The 22231-nt window shown below is 38.8% G+C and overlaps 1 protein-coding gene and 1 long non-coding RNA gene across 5 annotated transcripts; one reads left to right on the top strand and one right to left on the bottom strand.

The window, feature by feature from the left end:
- Positions 1-3856: 3856 nt before the first annotated feature.
- LOC110067913 (excitatory amino acid transporter 3-like) lies at positions 3857-19853 on the top strand. Its single transcript, XM_089293675.1, has 8 exons — positions 3857-4127; positions 4863-4905; positions 5246-5577; positions 6143-6376; positions 7100-7294; positions 7894-8025; positions 9533-9680; positions 19503-19853. The coding sequence occupies exons 1-8, from the start codon at positions 3868-3870 to the stop codon at positions 19560-19562; spliced, it is 1404 nt and encodes a 467-aa protein (XP_089149801.1). The 5' UTR covers positions 3857-3867; the 3' UTR covers positions 19563-19853.
- LOC149109641 (uncharacterized) lies at positions 14118-21371 on the bottom strand. 4 transcript variants are annotated; one of them, XR_016208441.1, is made up of 8 exons: positions 20589-21371; positions 19926-20013; positions 19790-19880; positions 19188-19270; positions 18382-18455; positions 17790-17874; positions 16711-16795; positions 14118-14967 (listed from the first exon to the last, which is right to left on the bottom strand). It is a non-coding gene; the product is annotated as an uncharacterized LOC149109641 (long non-coding RNA). The 4 variants fall into 4 exon arrangements; XR_016208440.1 differs by having other exon boundaries at positions 19188-19880; XR_016208442.1 differs by lacking the exon at positions 19790-19880 and having other exon boundaries at positions 17790-17885; positions 20589-21370.
- Between the last annotated feature and the right edge of the window lie 860 nt (positions 21372-22231).

The raw sequence follows: 22231 nt of genomic DNA, 5'->3' as shown, positions 1-22231 counted from the left end.
TGCGTTCATTTTCACTCGTCACGCCGTCTTGTTGGGAAAGGTGCCTGACCCTCTAGCACAGGCCTGCATCGGAGGCTTCGTAATGTTTTTGAGATTTCACCCTTGATCAGCATCTATTTTCTCCTCAATATACCAATACTAATTCTAGTGAGCGAGCTTTGAGAATGTAGTAGCTAATCATTATTAAAGTGATACGGAACTGCTTTTCTGAAACCGTGAAACCTTCCAACTAATGGTAGGGCACGGATCACAGGAGGAAGGTTTTGTTTGTCTAGACAAGACCAGCAATGCTTAGGAGAGAAACTATATTTATCCCCCCCTACTGGTCTACCGCGTTGGATTGAGTAGCCCAGGCTAGTAACTTTTTTCAAGTCTCGGGCTGGGGTTACTCCCAATAATGGCCTATACGGGGAGACTTCGCCTGAAATGGGTACCTTTTTCAGGCTTCAGGTATATAAAAGGGCAGGGATTTCACAAGTTGAGGTATCTGCAAGGGTAGGGGAAGCTTTCATTTGGTTATTTAGAAGGGCCTTAAATTGAACATCTCGAACAGCCGCACCTTATGGCAGTATCATTTAATTCTTGATGTTATCCAGTAATATTGTCCATTAACCTCATTCCGAGGATTTAGAAAAGGGTGCAGTGTTCTTAGGTAGGTATGTGAAAGGGTACCTTTCTGCGACAACGGGTACTGCCCTTACCAGTAGACCGCAACAATCCACGAATATTTTTGCCGCCTTCAGAGTAACGTTTTTGATGCCGCGAGTTTGTTTCAAACCAATCACGTGGTACTTTGAAATGTACCACGTTAAAACGTTTCTGTGTGGCGTCATGGCTTCGTATTACGTGATGTTCATTCACAGCGTGTTTATCTTTAAGAGGAAAGCTTACCGCGCTTTTTGGCTCCCATAGAACTGTCAGCATGGCCGCTGTTTACCAGCTGAAGATAAAATATGACCAGGACAAATTCGGAGCGGTTTTTTTTAGACGCATTCGACACGATAAGCTTTCCTCTCGTGAATGTCTCGGTCTACTGGGAAGAGTAGTAAACGAGAGGGGTACCTTTTCTGTCAGAATGGTATACAAAAGGGTAAGAGTACCCCCCCCCCACCCGGGTGGGGGTTAAATGAAGATCCTGATTTACCACGTTGTAATGATCAAAGCAGGGATGTACCCCTCCTGGCCTGTATCACTTTTGCAACTTGACACACATTTGCGTCTCCCAAACAAATCCTTTTCTCATATGAACACTTCCGTTTGTTCAAGTAAATCTGCATGGCTGCTGGCCACGTGGATGAAAACGCTCTGAACGTTGAAACCCTAGCCCATTTCTCAACTATCGCTCAATTTTGCTGATCTCGGATCTAACTCGGCTGACAAAGCTATTTGTTCAGACTTGTCTTAATTTAGGTGAGCTTGAATTCATTCCTCTTCCATTGACGGTCTCGACGAGCGAAGATCATTTTTCCATTCTCTCCTCTTCCTGTTTCTACTGTTTTCGCGCCTTTTCACTCACCTTTGTTGAGGACAACATTTTTTTCTGATATGAGGCAAGCATACATGCATCTCTAAGTTGGGTTGTCTTCTAAACCATTACCCAGCAAAACAGAGCTCAGCCAACGAAAAACTGACGTCCTTTATGAATGAATTGTGAAAGTTTTAGACGGAGCTGGCGTCAGAAGTTATCATAAAATATATAGCAAAATGAAGAATTTAAAATCCAGTGAAATAAAGTAACTTTATTATAGTGTCAATACTTTAGCACACACACTAATTGGAGTCATAACATACAAAATATAAGAAATTGTTGTAAAAGTGCTGTTGAAAGACTCTATCTATGACCTACAAAGAAAACAGCCAGATCTGAATTCATTACTAAGTTGAAAGATCCTTCACCCTTGGCAACTTTTTGAAATTGAAATTGAATAGCAGGTAATCAACCGCGGAGCGTTGTAAAATTTCACATTGAAGCTCTAAACGCCTAAGGTAACAGTATCTCCTTGAAGCCTCGTCTACACGAGCAATTTTTATGCGAAAAACATTTTTGATCGTGTAGATGGCACAGCAAATTTCAAAGTTTGGTGCGCCTGTAATGACTTTGGACAGCAGAGATACACAGAAACAAGCCGAGGCTGCCTAGTCGCCCCTTAAAAACATGGCGCTAACGAACATATTTGCCACATTTTACGTGACAAGGCGTCTACACGAGCAATTTTTCGTATGTGACAATTTTTATTTGTCACAAAAGCTAACACGTTAGCTTTACAGCAAATATATTTGTTACCTAAAAATTGGCCAATTGTCCTCATCTGCAAGGGCACATAAGAATTGCCACATAAAAATTGTTCGTGTAGATGAGGCTTAACTTAACTAAGAAAGGAGAGTTACACTCTCTTTCACACACAAAAGAAATGCATCTATTTGTGGTCACAGATTAGAAAAATACGATAATTCAACCTGATTATCGCTCTTTTGGAGTTTCTTTGACACTATTGGGTTATTTTCTTCAGTTTTAGATTTTAAGTCGTCACGTGACAGGTGCTCCACGATCCCAGTTCTAATTGCGTCGCCAAGAACGTTCACGGTTGTAATGCAGTGGTCATTGAAAAGCGAGACAAGAGGCATTGTTTCGTATACAATTAAAAAGGATCTATGGGATGTAGTGAAATGATCAATGACAAGGAAAACTGACTTTCCAAAGCGCACACTGATTTCCACCCCAGAACGAGCAGCCCCGAGCTTTTTATATAGGAGACCCCCCGGCACTGACCGCCAGCAATTAGGTTTCTGATAATTGATTTTCACCTTAAGCTCTTTGTCATCAGCAATCTTGAGTGGCAAATTAACATTAATCATTTTGGGGATAAATTTGGTTTCTTAAATAATAGATAAAAGGATTCAATTTCGGCAATTCGGAACCGTTTCGAACATCGGAATTGTTTTAACGAATCTGGGGGGGGGGGGGGGGACATACGTGCCTGCATGTATACTTGGTAGAGAATGTTTCCATTGGAAATTACCCATTATGTAAACTATGCGTAATGATGCGATCACAAAAGTGGTTTGCTTGGGGTCAACTTGAATTGTCTTTAGTTACAACAACACAACATCTTTTGCTCAGGCAAAATGGCTTGCAGGCCGCGTCGAAGTAGTTGTGGACGATGTTGTAAGACCTTCTGTCTGATGATGAAAGGAAATCTTCTGCTCGTTTTGCTGGTGGTTGGAGCAATCATCGGTTTTGCGATTGGAGCAATAATCAATGATCCTGTGAATCGCATCATCGACCCCGAGAAGAAAGCCACTGTTATAATGCTTATCGCCTTTCCAGGACCCGGGGGGGGGGGGGGACTCCCATATAAAATGGACGGGGATGCTCGTCGGAAATTTTGAATTTAACCCCTAAAAGAGACCAATCTGGGCGTGGCCGAAGCTTATACAGACCCCTAAAAGAGACCAGTTTATAATACAGACAAATAAAAAGTACAATGACTTTTAATGATGGCAAAGACCTTATCATCGAATACTTTTGCCTACAAGTAGTTTATAAAAGTGTTGTCATAAGTCTTCAGCGCATCATATTCGATCATTTGGTGGAACAGCAAACTTTAAAATGTAAAAATTGTTAAAAAGAACTGTAACTGCAGAATATCCTTGAACAATATATACACCATACATTGTATTACATATATGAAGGGAAAAAGCTGCAACCCTAAACGAGACCTTGACGGCTAAAAATAATAAAATTTTGCCCAGAACACCCTAAGCGAGACCAAAATCCGAAATTTACACCCCTAAGCGAGACGACGAGCATCCCCGTCCATTTCATATCGGAGTCCCCCCCCCCCCCGGGTTCCAGGAGAACTATTCATGAACATGTTAAAGATGATTGTCCTGCCTCTTATCGTCGCCAGTCTGATAACTGCCGTATCGACCTTGAATCCTGATGTCGCGGGACGAATTGGACGACGAGCCCTGCTTTATTACTTGGGAACACTGGCTTTAGCCGCCATTTTGGGTTTGACTCTTGTCATGACGATACGTCCCGGTTTAAGCGACGATCATGGCGCAAGAAAAGATGTTGTAGGTGTGAAATACCGAAACTTAGACTCATTACTCGATATGATAAGGTAAATACGAATTTTCTATGATTTTTCCTTGATGCATTCCTTCAGTCCTCCAAGTTAAAATGCGTGCTATAATTATATTGCTCGAGGGCAAAAGCCTGTTGTTGAAAGACTGCGCCATGTCTACGATAGGATCCTGGATTTGGCCATTCATTACCTGATAGTTGACTCGGGCGGCGTCCATGTCAACTATCACGGGATAGAAATCTCGAATTCATAATCTAATTGTTAAATAGAACACAGACGACGTCAAAATGCGGTTAGAACGGCAACAACAATCTTTATTTCCGTTCAATACACATTTTTACAGTTATGACTGGCCCGCGGATAGCTTTTGCTAGTCTAGGCTGGCCAGTCTATCAAAGATCTAATTACAAACGTTTTTATTAAAAAAATAGACTACAAAAATAGAACGAGCAAGTGGCACTCGAACCGTTAGGCGCGTGTGTCACTGATGTGTGTCACAGGCACATGGCAAAAGGAAATCCATGTAGTTTTTTTAATAGCACTTAAATAATAAAATAAATTTTAATGACGTCATCTATACGTCTGTCCTCCAATAGATCAGAACTAAGAACCAATCAAAATGCGAGAATAATTTTACTTGTTCTATAAAGGGGGCTTTGCATGACGAAAAGATCGATAGTGTAGTTTGCACGAATCCAAGTAGATATCCTGCTGGCGCGCATGCACTTAGTTTATTCGACGCTGGAATGTCTGATTTTGAATAATTTGTAGGAACTGTTTCCCCAGTAACCTTGTTGAAGCAGCCGTCAGTCAGGTCAGTAGCTCGTAATTCACGTGCACGGTCAAATATAAGCCATTTACAATAGTTGACACTTTTCAACCGCCACTGGCGGATTGAGAGGGGCCTGGGGAAATGAAACTGGGTGGGGGGGGGGGGGGGAAGGTAGGAGATGGTCTGTCCCCTGATTAAATACCTCATAGTTACTGGAACATGCCACGTTTGAAATTTTGAAATTTGTTATGGAGGAAAACGAAACCATGTGGATTTTTGCAGGGAAGCTATTTATCGAGGACGGAAAAAACCGCCAAACTTAATTATAGTTAATGCTCTACAATAGTTAAATATAAGTTGAACTTTCCTTTGGTGTAAATAGAAAAGGACAAAATACATCACAGTGCCTGCAAGTTTCCAGATTTACAATGTAAAGAGCAATAACATCCACCTTGGACCAGACGAGGAAATTACCGCTGTCCGTTTTAATGGTACCGTCAACATCACCACCATTAGAAAGGAGATCCACACGGGCTCAGACACCGTGCCAGCGGGGATGATGTCAACTGGAGGGATGAACATCATTGGCTTGAGTTTGTTTTCCATCGTGCTTGGTATTGTGTTAGCGAGGCTTCGCGAGAAGGGAAGACCGCTAATTCAGTTCTTTTCCGCCTTGAATGAGGCAGTTATGGTTATCGTTCATTTTGTGATGTGGTAAGTGGAAAGATATAGCTCACTAATGATTAACTTCACTAAATAAGTGATCTTAAGAACTCATGAAACATAGAAGGATAAAACGTTTGAAAATATATCATTCAGGTGAAATGCACCCCTAATGGGGATTTGAATCCCCTCTTTCAGCACAGAAAAACTACGCAAACCTCCCTGCCTTAAGTATTTATATTTTATTTGTTTCTTTTATTCATGAATGAGACTTCATTTATACACGGTTTAAAACTACCAAAATACGGAATGTACAATTTGTCATATTTAAACTGGTTTACATTTACATTCAGTCATCTTAAGTGTGAACACATTACATTATTAGTGAATATATGAAAGATAGTATATTTGAACTGCGGAGAAAATATACATTACATTATTATATATTATTATTAGGAGTGGAGAAACTGGAGCGAGCGATTCAGTTGTTTGAGGAAAACACGGTCAGGGAAATATAGCTCTGTTTTCAAACATCTCCGCCGCAGTGTGGACACTGCCTTAAATAACATCTCACTGTGCTTATGGTAAACCATAATAGTGATTTTTATGGTTGTAGGTTGGCTCCATTAGGAGTGTGCAGTCTGGTGGCATCTCGCATAGCTGGTATGGATGACATCTTAGGTACCCTGGAAAAGCTAGTTTTTCACATGTTGACTGTCATATGTGGTTTGTTCATCCATTCTCTCATCACGTTGCCACTTGTGTTCTTTGTTGTCACTCGAAAGAATCCTTATTCGTTTATGAAAGGTCTGAGAGACGCCTTGATGACTGCATTTGGAATCGCTTCCAGGTATGACACTGAAATAACTTCCCCGTTAGGACCCATGCATGAAGGTTTTCAAGGAAGGTGGAGCGTTTGCAATGATTTCCACCTCATTTCACCGCCAAATTGTTCCTAACTGATGTGTGAGACGTAGTTCAAACGTGCTAGGAGTGGTCAAATCCGAATGTTTAGCTCGCTGGACTCCGGATCAAATGGTTCGAGCATAGGGCTCTTGCTAAGGTCATGTTGAATCGTTAACACATACCTTCATCCTGGTCCAAAGGAATGTCGAATGCCCGGGGAGACCCCCATAAAAAAGCGACGGGGGGTGCTTGTTGGAAATTTAAGAAAAGAACCCCTAAGAGGTACCAAAGTCTTGTTTTGTGAGCGTGGATTCAAAAAATTTTTTCACCCCTGAGAGGGACCAATTCTAAAACAACACATTCATTATTTCCTGTCATATTGTTTTTCAGCTCAATACCCTAAAAGGTACCGAAAAAGTTCCCGCTGTAAGAGGGGAAGGAGATACGAAAACCATTTTTGTAGCCCTTCACAAGGTATAACGGGTACCCCGTCCATTTTATATGGGAATCCACCTCCGGGGTGAATTTGTCGGATACCTTTGATTGCATTAAAATCGTAACAGTCATCTTTGATTTGTTCAAAAATAGTATGCCTCTGTGGTTTGCCACAGAAATGTGATTTTATCATTGGGAAGCTTTTGGCGGTCTTTTCCCTTTTGCTTTTCAGTGCAGCGACACTTCCAACAACAATTCGCTGCGTAGAGGAAAATAACAGCATCGATGGACGCATTAGTCGTTTTATGCTGCCTCTCGGCGCCACTCTCAACATGGATGGCTTGGCTGTTTCTCGAGTGGTAGTAACTATTTTCGTGGCTCAATTAAATGACATTGATTTGGGTCCTGGAAGGATTGTTGTTGTTTGGTGAGTAATTGGTACAGTAATTACAGAGACTTGTTAAAACTTTTCATGATATTCGGGAATGTTCTTTCAAACTGCATTCGTCTTGTACAATTTTGAGAACCGAAAGTTTCAAATTATTTACAAACAAAACTCTTCTTGAACTAGCGGTGATGAATACTGGAATCCTCTATCTAAGCGGTGGGGTGGGTGATTTGAGATAGCGATGAAATTTTTTTCTAACCCTTTCATGCACTAGGAATTGTTTTTCTCAGGACGTGTTTAGATATGATATTTTTTTCTCCATGTGGCATGCTTTTTTCCGGCTCCCTGACCGTGAGTGAAATATTTTTTTGGTAGTGGTCGTGTACATGAATTTTGTTTTTGGTACAAGTATGCTTGTAGAATATATATATTTTTTAAAATTCCCTACTCCTCCTCAAAAGTTTAATGGTTCACCCTTAAATATTAGGTTTAACCGAAAAAAAAAGAAAAGAAAACAACTGTCGCATCAAAATTGCGCGTATATGCTGGAATGGGGTATTGTCATTTACATGCTTTTTGTGTAAGTCGTAAACACAAATCGTACCGTCTAAACAAGGCAGAACAACTTATCTTCACAGCTTAATGGCGATTGCAGTCTCTATTGGTGCTGCTGGGATCCCTGGTGCAGGGATCATGATCATCATTGTTCTTCAGGCTGTCAATCTTCCGTTGCATGACTTTGGTGTCATTCTTGCCATTGAATGGCTTCTGTAAGTAGCAGTATTCGATTGTCAATGTGGCGATTACGGTTCTCGTAGATTTATGAGTTTCACTGTTAGGATACGTTCGTTTGGGATGGTCCAGATCAGGATCAGTGAGCCAAGATCAGTCGGATCATAATTCAGCGAAAGAACCGACGAATCTTTACCCGGAGTGGATTCAATGGTTCGTTTGATGCACCATGATGAGTAATCTTACATCACTGATCCTGATCCAGATCATGCCAAAGACATGCACCCTAAAGGGCGTAAGACCAAAATCCAAAGTAACCACTCTGTAAAAACATGAATAGACTAGCTACAGGTCGATCTTCGCTTAACCATCGCTCGACATTGCCTTCGATCGTATCGAGTGGCAGATGTTTGACCAACTAATTCGCAAGAGGACATGCGGCAAAACTAATATAATGCATGGACATATTATTGAAAAGGACTTTTAGAAAGTCTAATCACAAAGCAAATACTGGCTGACGCGAAGCGTGGAAAAACGCGTGCCAGCGAGTCAGTTGCTGTTGGTTTCACAAAGTGGCGGGAGAAATGATGCAAAACCAAAGTAAATGAGAACCACGTTGGACCGGCCAAGTGAAAACTGCTCTAAGTGCCACAGCTGCTAGGACAGTCTTCCTTCTTTCACCTTCAATGTTGAACAACAAAAAAAAGAAAAACTCGAAATGGTTTTAGTCCTAGTCCTTGGGTGCTCGCGTCATAACAAAGAAAAAAAATATCTCAGTCCACATTGAGGGGACCTGACCAGACTCGTGCCCAATCGCTATTTATGTGTCTTGGGGAGGGCAGATTGGATACTAAGGTGGATTAAGGCGCATGGGGTGTCATTTTTCTCCCGCCTCTTCCCATAAATCTCTCCGTGCTCTACTCGATCCAGACCGCTTTCTCTTTGAAATAACCCAATCTGACCTGTAAATAGCGACTGGGTACGAGTCTGGGACCGGAGTGAAGGAACTGGTAAACAAAAGCTCAGTTCCCAATCTATAAAATGGTTACTTAAACATTCGGCTTTCCAAAAATGTTCTAAGTATTTCGGCAAGTAATAACTATTCATTCGTCTCATCATTACCTTCGACCATGTATGGAATACGTTCGGAATCTCTTTGTATTAAGCTGGGAAATCTTCGTTGTAACCGGTATCCGTAATACAACCCATCATTTACACTTTCTGCACTCATGTCGAAACAAGTGCCACTCCATTTTTTAGCAACCGAGAAATCATGATTTTTTAAATCTGCATTGAGGTCAGCTGAAGAAGAGAGATTTATGCTTTTGGGGCGGAGGAAACCATAGCTGCGTAACAGGTTGATGGGCTTTTGTAGACAACTGTCAAGATGTGCTTTTATTTATTTGCGTCGAACCAAAACGGAAAATAACTCGTCTAAACAGTTTTGTGTGTTAACATTAGTCTGCTCTCAAAATTCTCTTTTACACATTTTATTTAACTGCTGTATCCGTCATTTACCTGTATTTTCTCTGTTTGATTCTTTAGGGACCGCTTCATAACAACCGTGAACGTTCTTGGTGACGCAATGGGAACTGGGATCGTGCAACACCTGTCACGTGACGACTTAAAGTCAACCGGAGACGATGACGAATCAGTATTAAAACCTCTTCGCAAGAGTGAGAACGAGGCTGAGGTGTAGTATTTCTCTAATGTATGAGAGAAAATCAAATTTTCCGTTGGGAGGAATGTAAGCTCCCGTTATATCTTTAGCCATGCGCGTGCATTGGCTCATATACCATGATGGCTAAGCCAATGAATGAACTCTTGAACTGCATTATCCAATGATCCAGTTTTTAAAATACATGTACATACTACTACAGATAGATCTGGGGCTCGTTTCAGACCCCTTTATATCACAGTAAAAATACGTCAGGCTCAATCCAAACGTAGCGCGATCAGAGTGTTGAATCAATCGGTCAATTAAGTTTGAACTTATTTAGCGCGAATTAAACTCGACATTTGAATACAGGTAGGAAAGCACGACTTTGGCGCGACCTTGTTTCAAACTTGGAGCTGCACTTGCTAAATAAACTCAATGCACATGGCAGTTCTTCATAGCGGACTTCATAGATCAGAAAGATCATAAATCAAACCAAATACAAGTAACCTTGAACAAGCCTATCCATGCTTCTTAAGCTGGCAATGTAAGGGAAGAAACAGAATGTTTATAAATAAACAAGTTAAAACTATTTTTTTGGTTGACACTCATTATTTGCTTTTATGTCTTCAGTAAGGGGAAAGCTGGTGGGAACCACAAGGAAACCCATGATTTCCAACGAAATACCTCGATTTTGTTTTAATGCCCTTCAATAAATAACAACATTTAAAAGTAATTAAGTAATACAAATATCAAACTTTGAAAACGTTTTGATTAAAGTAGTTCTTTTCTAGCTTGTACCTAATTATAAGCTTTGATTCGGCGTAGACCATCAGATTTTAGCGCGGGGATATTTAAAAACCTGCAAAAATCGACCAATAAGACTATCAGAAAAGGCTTATTTAACGACAAATGACGGCCGCGTGAATCAGTCTTTACAAATGTATTTAATTTCATGTCCGATTACTGTCTTAATAAAGCCTAAAAATGCAAAGAGCTGGAGTGAAACTGATATTTTTGAAGTGATGCAATAGTTTTGCATAAAAATTAAAATCCAAGTCCTGAAAATATGCCGCGGCGTTTTTGTGAGCGATTGGTTCTAGTTTGTAATCAATATTCATGACTACTTGTTGAATTTGCGTCAAACAAAACACTTGGTCATAGTGTGAAGACGTGGATTTATGTGCTCCTAGTGATGTCGGATCTGACCATGATCTTCTTTCGAAGAAGTTAAAGCAGGACGAGATAGAAGTATTTAAATATTAATGGTGAGTGTAAATTTTAATCTTTTTGCTCTTCACCAAACGGAACAAATTCTACCTTCCGCCTTAAGTCTAGCTCCACCCTTCGCTCTCTATTTTCTTTGCCGAGCTGCACACAGCTTCGTCCATAACAGATAATCGTAGTTTTGCTTTCACTGAGATGAAACGTTTCTGGGAAAGGTTTAACAAATAATTTTTTTGCGAAAGTTTGTAAGATACTTGCGCTGAATTTGTTTGATATTTCCATTTCTTCTCGCGTTGCGTGTTGCTCCCGGAAAGTTGAAAACCGTTACCACGTGCAGTCGGTTCATGCGAGCTTTGGTCGCTGCTTGCCGTGGTTGTAATAGTGTATCTTGAAAATACATTTGTCCCGAGAAAAAGCTTATGTTTCTCTTCATTGTCTTCTTTTTTAAGGAAAGGAAATGGCCTGACGGCGAAGAAGGAATTCACTGGTAAGACCCGGCGAACGAAAGATGAGATTGAAATTCACGAGGAGTTGATAATTTATCTGAGATCTCGATTCTGGTAGCCACCATTTTGGTCGACATAATTTCAGGAAATATTTTAAGTGGATAAACAACGTTGGGTTTTTACGGTGGCACTATATTTGACAACACTATCTAAACTTTTCTTATCAAATCGTGTGCGTGTTATTTCGGAATCGACAAAGTGATGTAACATTGGGTGTTTTATTTTTAGGCAAAAGGAGATTTTTAAGTGGCCTGCACGACGACGAAAAAATATATTTGGCAACAACGAAATTCACTCTGCAACAAATAAATTGTCTTGCTACAATTATTGCGCAATACTTTCCTCCCTTCGATCGACTAAAACCTCAAAGTTGTATGTAGTGTTTTTCATGTAAAGGGAGATTAATAGGACCGCATGCCTGTATCGTGAAACAGAAAAAAAATAAATTTTGTAGCATACGAAATTATTCTATGACAAATTTGAATTGTCTTGCTATCATTAAAATTATTTTCAAACATTCTCATCGAATAAAGCCTCCAACTCTTAATGTAATGAAGCAGAAAAATGCCAGAACAATGAAAACTACGCTTGAAAGAGTATGGATGGTCATCTCAATTAATCAGATGAACACACAATTGTATTACGAAATTATTTGCAAACATGTTCAATAATCTGAAACACCCTAAACCAAATATAGACGAAGACTTCTATCTGAACGGCATTCCGAAGATTCCCGACGATAGAATTTCGGAGATCACTCGAAGATTTCCGAAGACTTCCCAACGGTAGGGAAAGTTTTGGGAATACTTTAAGGAATTCGGAAGCTAAAGGGAAATTTCTCAGAGATTACAAACTGCATTCAGAATCATGTGATTACCAAGATATCTTTCGCTGTAAATCGAAGCCTTCCTTGCATGATGTTGTACCACAGATACTTTAAAATAAATTGGACACATTTTCAGGTTACTGGACATACCACACAACCCTCAATTTCTGAAAGTGCCACCTTAATGACAGATCAACGTTTGTTTAACCTCTAGATATTGAAAGTTTAGGCTTCTAAGATCAATATCTGGTTTATAAAAGGTGTTGTAAAAAGGAAAAAGCAGAGAAGTATAGCGAGTGATAAACAAAATCATCAACTAGGAGAAGACTGTCTTGATTTGCTACCAAATTCTCAGAACAACAGTTAAGACCAAGTAAGGCGATCGTTAAGGAGAATTATTCCTTTCAGCTTTAAAGAACGAACGAGTTCAGGATCACGGAGAACAACTGAAAATATAAAACCTGTTTCTGTAAATGCTTGAACATTTGCAAATCAAATTCGATTCTGCTATCTTTTGTTTTTCAACAATTGTCTAGCAGTGACTTCCAAAAGGAGAACCTTTCGCAAGCAACTACTACACCATAAACATTTAAAATTAGCAATTGCACTGATCGTTTTTTTGAGATTTAAAAGGCTGCCAACAATTTTGAAACAATCGTACTTGAAAACTAGAAAGACCAGCAACAAATTTGTAAACAAGGATGATAATATTTGCATATGAATTGGCATTAAAAACGTGCCTTATTACAAAAGTTCTCGTGGCGCCTTTGCAAAACATGTTTGTATTTCCTTTGTCATTTCTAACGTTTAAATTTCTGGACGTCCAAAAGAAGTACAAATGCATCTTTCTTTGATAAGCTTTGTTCAAAACAGAGTGAAATATTTTTGAAAATTTTTCAACAAGAGATTTAAATTTTTATGGTGGATTATTTCGAAATTGTTTTGACTTAACGAGTTCACAAAATATACTGAGCCGGCCGAAGAAATCTTGCGTTATTTTAGGAATACAAACATCTTCGTGCTACCAGATATTGATTATTTTGTGTTGTTTACACTTTGGTTGTTGCACGGGAAAAAAACGGAGCGAAAGGTCGCATCGGAAGAGAAAATTAACTTGTTTCGAAACTTCTGAAATGGTTTATAAACCATCGAAAATTGGGCAATTTTGCGGGGGACAATGATTGGATTTTGATTGACGAGTGTTCTTGCTCCCGTGCAACTGATGTGAAGTGTACCCCACATATTACTCTAGTCTGAAAGAGAAAGATATGAAATGACAAGCTACGAACAGTCGTAGATCAAACTCGATTGGATATAAAATTTAACTCGGTTAGTTGAAACGGTATTTCACGGTCACTATTTTCTGGCCTATTTGATCCATTTGCCATTTCATCTTTTTCTTGTCTCGAGGAACTCTTGCATCACCTCGCACAAAAAAAACCATCGCGGAATTTGTTGAAAAATGAAATTTGGAGACTGTTTGGGAAAAATTTTATTTCGAGACGGAAAACCTATCAGGAAATATCAAAATTGCTTTTTCAGTGCGAGGTAGTGCAATGGTATTTGACGGGATTTTTTGTCAACTGTTGCCTTTGAGAAATTTTTGCGATCAAAAACTTCTGAAGGGTAACCTCTTTAGACTTTTCTCAAAAAAAGTTGTAAGGGGAAACGCTGTGCAAATTTTTCAAATTTTCCCGCCAAAAGTCTTAGTTTTTAAACGCGAACTTTTTCCTTCACTCGTGTTAATTTAATTTAACTGATTTTCTATTAATTAATTATTGCAGAACGATAAAATTAAATGATATGAAAACAGCAAGTGGTGGTTTTTATTGTGTACTTTACCTTAACATTGTTAAAAAATAAAAGACAATAAAAATACAGTATACTACAGCAAATAGAAGTCAATTACACACGCGTATTCAATATAACTTTTATTGGCTTTTAATACTTCAATTACAATTCATTACAAACAATTTGAACAAGTAAACAAAATAAAAAAGTTGCGCTGTTAAAAGGGCCTGGTAACTAGTCAAAATGTAGGCTATCTCTTTTACTATTTTTTGACTATGTAGGGTTGCGAGGAAGAAAAAAATTCTGCGCATTTGAACAGAGTCTAGCCAGAAATCAAACATATTCTGTGACTTTTAATGGAAAAAATCCTACGTGGCGCAAGATTTTTTCCGCCAAAAGATTCAGTATGAGTTTGACTCGAAACCAGACACCATTTAAAATTGCAGACGTTTTTTTCTAAGGCCAGTTTTGCCAGTCTTCGATTTTTTTCTTGGTCCTTTTAAAAGCGCAACCTTTTCAATGCGTCCTCGAAAACTAGAGAGATTTCAGTAAAATTTAGATACTAGGCAATTAGACAGCAGTTTCGACGAGTTTAATAACGAGACTTCCAGGCTAGAGAACAACTCCAGGTAATGCTAATATTCTTCCTTAATTTTAAAGCTACAAACTTGAAATACAATTCACGGCTTCCTCGAAAACTAGCAAGATACAAGACAATTCGGCAGCGGAAACTACACAATTTGACAGTAATTCCAAATATGTTTAAATTAAAAGGTCTTGACTTTTGAAATCACTAACACGAACTCCGCCTAACAATCTTTCGCAAGAAACTCAGTCGAAATAATCTTTGTCTGGAAAATCTACCTTATTTCAAAAACGTGATCCACTGAGAAAACATCTCAACGAAGTTCTTTGCTTTCCTTTGCTTCTTTCTCCATGTTAATGTCGCTGCATGTCCACTTGAGATGGCAGCCTGAAAGAAAGATAAATATAACGTCCAATTAACAATGGTTATACTGAAACCCACAGAACAAAATATACAGTGTCTACTCGACTAAAGTTTACAAGTCAATTCTCTCATGGGGAACGCGCTCATTGTTTGCTTTTATCATCATCATAGAAATACACAGTTTACATATGATATCAAGAACAACTTCAAACGCAGACAAGCAGCCACACAAAATAAATAGCGCCCGCTAAAATATAGCACTCTAAAATTAACCTTCATTTGCAGGCGAAAAGCCCACCGGCAGAATAGCACATTAAAACTCTCACGGCAAAAATGTTGGCGACAAAACGGCAGTATTTGCAAATTTTTTCTGAGGATGAATGAATGTGTGGTTTCGCCAATCTTTCAGTAACTCGTGAAATTTTTGAAAATAAAAAGCTCCGGGTAGATTCATATCTTTACAGTATTAAAATAAAGTAATGCAATTTGCCGGACGCTTATACCAAATACAAACAAAAAATTAATCTACATATTTGCAAAAGGGAATAACAAGAACAAGTTGCTTTAAAATTCAAACTGTTGTTCAAATGCAATACTTAAGCAAACAAGCAAAAACTGTTTTCGAAGAGTACGTGCAAGACGATTAGTGAATTCCAAGAGATTTTACAGTAATTTACAGGCTATTATGGTTTTCTCTTGTTTACCTTTGATCTGACAATTCGACAGCTACAGCTAGTTTTGAAAAGATGACTTTTATGAAACTACGACTGAAAACGACTTTCACTTTGACAGCTATTTCAAGAACGTTTCCCAGTGGTATCTGAAATCCCCGAGGGAAATTCACACAACGGCGGAAATCCGAAAATATGATGGCAGTAGATAAATAAATAAAATAAATAAAATAAATTAATAAACAAACACAAGAAACAAACAAACAAATCTATACATAACTAACTCCCTGACTTGAATGCAGTTATGAAGCATTCCTCTCCCACTATTTAACATGTTTAAGTTTTAGCATGCGATGAGATTGACGTTTGTTTTGTACCAAGAAAGTTATTTCAGGTGTACTTTCAGGACACACGCAGTACTGTCATTTGGCACTCATTGTTATGTGGTCCCTATGTTTGTCCACTCAAATTGAAGTATTTTCATACACATTTTATGGCAAAATATAATAAGGCACATTTTTTACTTTGGCACTCTTGAAATGATAAAGTACATAATCCTTTTCAACAAGAACTTCACATCTACATTTCCAGGCTGTCTGTAAGTTTCTTTCAGGGTTTGTTGTGAGAATTTGGTGATATATCAAGACAATATCCTCCAGTTCATAACCTTTCTTCACAATGCTTAGTCCTTACTATTCAGAGTCCTGAGCCAAGAAACAAATTCTCCTTACTGGTTTTGAGTTATCTAGACAATTTGTTTCTGAAAGTACTCTCTAAATCCCCTTTAATGTTTCTTCACGATTATGTTTGAGACTGTCGGGAGAAATTTAAGGTTCATCACCAAGCCAGAAAGCAGTTGGTCATTGATCCAATTAGGCCCCCCGTCTCATAATATGAATATTCATCAAAAACAGTATTGCATTCTTAAAAGGAATGTTTGTATAACCTAACCCTGAAGGGAGAGGGTATCCAGTTAGCAATACCATCTCTATTTGCTTAAATTCTTTGCCTGCATTGTGTTCAATTATTCCTAATACACGCACCATCAAGTGATTAGAAAACCTTCCTTTTAACAGAAAATAGTGATCAGACTCACCCAATAAGGGATCCAACATCTCAATTTGATTCTTTTTCCTATCGAGTCTCAGCACAGCTTTTATAGCTTCCTGTCTGTTTTGTATCTACATAAGAATCAGGAAATGTTTCAACTTTTATGACATCCTTCATTGCTTAATTTCAAAAGCCACACAACTATAAAAATTAACCAGATTTTTTCCATTTCAACCCTACAAGGGCAAGTTTGGACAATAAAGTTATGGCTAAGTCTGCATCAGGCCAAGTTATCCAAACCACAACAGCTTATATCCAGGTCTCTCTTGCATTAAGTGATATTAAGATTTATTATATGGAGAAGAGTGTTTTACTGGGAACTAAACCACTCGTAGATTCCATACGCCACTTCATCCGGGACCCGAGTGGCTTATTTTCCGTATGTCACCTTTGTGAGTGTCGTATCGTTCAATGAAGTCACGATTCCCGCCTTTTGCTTTTGTTGAATTGGTTTCTCCATATAATAAAAAGAACATTACACGTTGGCTCGAAGATATGAATTTTACGTTCGAGTGGCAAGAACAATATCTCACTCGTTCGCTTCGCTCACTTGTGAGATATTGTTCTTGCCACTCGAACATAAAATTCATATCTTCTCGCCACCGTGTAATATCCTCTATGTATAATCTATTCTGCCAGGATGGGATGCTAGTTTGTCACAGGGTTAGCACCCAGTGGTAAATTCACCCAGTAACTGTTTGTACAGCTAGTTCGAGAGAGGTAGTGTGAGAGTAGTGCCTTGTCTAGGAAAGAACACAACACAGAGACCCTAACTATTGGCACAAACCCAGACTGCTTGATGTGCAGTCCCGTACACTAACCATTAGAGCGCTGCACCCCTCCTCCCACAAAACAACACTCCTCAATATCAGTACCCCTACATTGTAGTCTTAAGGAAGTTTTGTACACCCTACCCCCGAAGGTATACAGCCAGATAACAATGGTTTGTTGAAATAGCTGAACAGTAGTGACACAATATCACCTTTATTTGTTTCAATTTTCTGCCTGCATTGTGCAAATTTATTCCTAGTACATGATACCAAACATAAAATAATTGCGACTGACCTTATATGGGATTCAATGTCTCAACTTGATTCTTTCTCCTCTAGAGTCTCAGCACATAGCTCTTTTCCTTGCTTGTGTTTTGTATCTAGCAAGAAACTGCAAATGTTTTAACCTTTGTGGAATTCCTTGATCTCTTAAGTTTTACAAACAACACAATTAATAATAAGCCATCAGATTTCTAAAGTTTTAACCCTACTAGGGGGAGTCTTGATGATGAAGGAAAGGTTAAGTCTTCATCAGGCCAAGTGATCCAATCTACCACACCTTATCCCAGTTTCTGTAGCATCAAGGTACCTTTCCACCCCCACTCCCTAACTTTAATGGAATGCCAGTCTGTTGCAGGGTATCCCCGGTATAAAATTCACCCAGGACCCATTTGTATATCTGAGTGGAAGGAGGCATTGTTAGAATAATATGTCATGCCCAAAAACACAAAAGCAGTACAATAGCTGAACTGTGAAACAGTCACATCTCTATTTAATTTTGTTCTAATATTTTTTTTGCCTGCATTGTGTGCCATTATTCCTAGCACAGGTAAGATTGAGTAACTGATAACCTTTCTGCCCAAACAAAAAGAAACACAAAGACTCACCTGATATGTAATCCATTGCCTCAATATGAATCTTTCGCCACAAATGTCTTAGCTCACAGCTTTCTGGTTTGTATCTAGTAAGAAATGGGAACTGTTTTAACCTTTATGACAGCATTGATCTCGTAAGATTTACAAACTACACAATTTAAAATAAGTCATCAGGTTTTCAAAGTTTTAACCCTACTATATATGGGGAGTTTGGACTAGGAAGGCAAGGTAAAGTCTGCATCAGGCCAAGTTCTCTAAACCACCACAGCTTAACCCAGTCTCTGTCACATTTAAGTGATTTTAAGTAGTTCTGCTCCCCTGTGGATGGGATGCAAGTCTGTCTACTTTACAGAACCACACAACAAAAAAAAAAGAATCATCAAATTTTTAAGAATTTCAACCCTACAAGGTTTGAAAAAGATGGGATGGGATGGAATGCAAGTCTGTCGCTGGGTTTGCACCCAGTATTTAACTTACCCAGTACCCGTTTGTACACCTCAGTGGAGAGAGGTAGTGTGAGAGTAAAGTGACTTGCCCAAGAACACAATGCAGAGACCTAGGCATCTTGATCTGCAGTCTAGTATGTACTTAACATTTGATTATTGTGTCCCTCCTCAGACAAAGGAATACCCATCAACAATGGTTCCCCTACACCCTTCCCCTGAAGGGCTAAGGTGTAGTATGGCCCCAAAACAGTTTCTTGAAATAGCTGAACAGTGAAACAGCTACAACATCTCCATTTGTTTAAAATTTTTCACCTGCACTGTGCACTGTCATACTCAGTACATGACACCAAACACAAAGAAATCGTGACTCACTTAATATGGAATCCAATGTTTCATTGTGATTTTTTCTACTCAGCCTCAGCGCATACTTTCATTGTTGCTTCTCCGTTTTGTATCTAGTAGGAAATAGGAAATTTTTTTAACCTTTAAGACAGCCTTAACCTTTAAAGTTTTACACTCTATGCAATTAAAAATATTCTCAAAATTTCTTTAAAAAAGTGGAAATTTTTCTCTTAAAAGAAATGTCAGACCAAGAGATCAAAAACACTGCCTCTTAAGCTGGGTTTCTAAGCAGTAACTGGTAAAAAGTATTAAATACTAATTTTCTTCTTTCCCCCTATCCCCTAGGTGGAATGCCTCTCTGTTGCAGGGTCAGCTGCCAGCATTGAATTCTTCAAGTACCAATAATTGTACACCTGGGTGGTGAGAAGTGCTGTGAGAGTGAAGTTTCTTGCCCAAGAACAAACCAAAGACTGCTTGATGTGCAGTCCAGTTCACAAACCATTAAGCCATTAGGCTAGGCACGAAGATAAATGGTTAAGGAAGTACTAATACATACAGTGGAAAGAAATTGGTTCCTCTCTCCCTTATCAACAACAGTGCCCCAGGCACAGCTAGGTTATGTTGTCACATACCTGTAACAAACGATTCTTGAAATAGCTGAACAACATTAAAACAACCACTTTCCTACTCACTTCATTTTGCCAGCATTGTGTGTTATTATTCCTAATACAGGTAGCAAAAGTAATATTTATTGAAATCTTGACTCACCTTATATGGGATTCTAATATTACAAAGTGAATTTCTTTCCCTATAATTCTCAGCACATAGCCTTTATTGTTGCTTCTCTGTTTTCTATCTGGTAAGAAAAAGGAAATGTTTTAAAAGCATTCAAGCCTTGTAAGCACTGGAAAAACTGCAAATACGAAACAAGAGGCTGCAGTCTTGAGATGAATGGCACAACAACAGAACAGGGCAAACTTTGTTTATATCACCAGATGGCAACAACTACCCAAAAAGGTTTGGCCTGGTTTGACCATCTAGAGGAAAGTTTTTCTTATAAAGAAGTTCAGTTCAAGAAGTTTTGCCCTCTTGTGGAAACCGGTCACCCTGTTGCTGAAAACATTAATGAAAACTCGACAATCTAGCTTCCAACTGGGTTCAAAAATAGGTTCAAAACTATGCACAGCTAACTGCTTTTGAACACTATTTCTTATGAAGACCAACCTAGTGATTTAGTAGCGTAGACCCGGGAGCGTAGACCTATTAATGTTATTGCCATGTGTTCAAATTCACCTCCTAATAACGTTCGTTCCTCTCGCATTAACTTCTGCAAGTTACTTTTCGATTCGAAGGAGTAAATTTTTCTTATGATAATATAATAAAAAACCACAGAAGAGCAAATAAAAACAGAAAAACGCCAAAATGTCTTACCTTCCAAGAAACACCCGCCATATTTTCAAAGACATCATGCCTCTGGGCACGTGATCTTAGATTGTGCCTTAGGTATGATGGCATACTCAACCGGATGTGACATCAAAGATGTCATTGCTTTTTAGACCTTTTAAGACAGATCTCCTAACCTCCACTCTATCAAGATAGCTTTTTGAGTTTATCTTCAATCAACGGAATATTTATGCGAAGATAGTCACAAAATCAAAGCTGGCTGAATTGGATACTAGTATGTTCAAAAGACAGAAAATTCAAGAAATACTTTGCTAACCGAGAACCTACACAATATACCTTGGGCTTCTTATAACTTTTTTCTGGACATTTTCCCACTAATTTGCTTTTCATAATGGTGGTAAGGCTGGCATTTTTGGGTGGCTTGTTAAGGGACTGGAATCGGGATATCTTTCAGGTGTTTCTCGAAAGTGTCACGTGATCGGCTGTTTCCACACGTGCTGTTGATTTTAGCAGACCGTCCACACGAATCGATTATGTCTCCCAGGCAAGATAACGAGGGCAATCCCATCTCGCCTTTCAATCACATCCCTCCCTGTTTTCGAGGAAAAAACAGACTGCTAGCAGTGTGATAGCTAATCGCATGATCGCCTCACTGACGCTAATAAATAGCCCTTTTTACGGATAAAATTTTGTCATTTGCATGACAGTATAATCGAACATGTATGTGAGGCATTTTCGGGAAATTTTGCAGTTTCACGTTGGATTACACTGTAATGCAAATGGAAAATTGTTAAGCCCTACAGGGCTTTAAAACTGAAACTTCGAAAAGTTTTTAACATCCACAGGTATTTTCTGTAGAACCATTAGGTATCTCAAATCAGCACAAGGTCCTGATGTTCTTGACTTCTGTCTTTTGCATTATCTTTTTGTTTTACCTTTCTTTTGGTCTATTTGCAATGTGCTTTTGAATCACTAAAAATATTAACCATGATTTACCCTCGCTCAGTGTTTACAACGTAAAGGCTCGAGGGGGCGAGCACTCTGAAGTTTGTAGAGAAAGAATCCGAGATAAGAACGTTCATTCTACTGTGCAATATGTTCAGTTTTAACTTTGGGTTTATTGGAAAAGAAAACCTAACCGTGAACTTAAAATAAAAGCTTCTAATACGTCATTACACGAGAAGGACCTCGTTGTGTTATTTACTTTCTGTGCAATATGTTTCTAACTCTGTGTTTGTGGGTGAAAAACCTTACACGTAGATATCCAGATGAACGCTATTTTAAGACACTTTCGTGACAATGTTTATTCTGCTACGCAGGACCTTGTCTAATTTTTTTCTGTTCTGTCCATCTTCTGAGCAATGTTTTTAGCTTCGGAGTTCGTATAGAAAGTAAACCTGGATGTGAGCACTTTCCTTAAGTACTTCCATGCTGTATTGTTTATAAAGCTGTCAGGTGCAATGTGTTCTTGAGTTTGGAGAGAGTCGAACATCTTAATTTAGTCCACTGTTGTATTCAAACTTGTCCTGCTCCAATCAGTTGTGCGAAATGATGCAGACTTCATCAAAAGATAACTCTTCAGTGTGTACTTTAATGTGTTCTTAACCTTGGGTTTGAAGAGATGACTTTCGTGACAATGTCTATCCTGGTAAGCAGGACCTTGTCTAATT

This window comes from Orbicella faveolata, unplaced genomic scaffold (genome assembly GCF_042242905.1).
Source record: "Orbicella faveolata isolate gen_17 unplaced genomic scaffold, um_ofav_v1 contig_25, whole genome shotgun sequence".
NCBI classification, from domain to species: domain Eukaryota; kingdom Metazoa; phylum Cnidaria; class Anthozoa; order Scleractinia; family Merulinidae; genus Orbicella; species Orbicella faveolata.
This window is presented reverse-complemented; position numbering and strand designations above follow the sequence as displayed.

Coding starts and splice junctions, on each gene's coding strand:
- LOC110067913 (XM_089293675.1), top strand. CDS start 3,868: ATGAACATGTTAAAGATGATTGTCCTGCCTCTTATCGTCGCCAGTCTG. Junction 4,906..5,245: donor TTGAAGCAGCCGTCAGTCAG/GTCAGTAGCTCG, acceptor TGGTGTAAATAG/AAAAGGACAAAATACATCAC. Junction 8,026..9,532: donor CTTGCCATTGAATGGCTTCT/GTAAGTAGCAGT, acceptor TTGATTCTTTAG/GGACCGCTTCATAACAACCG.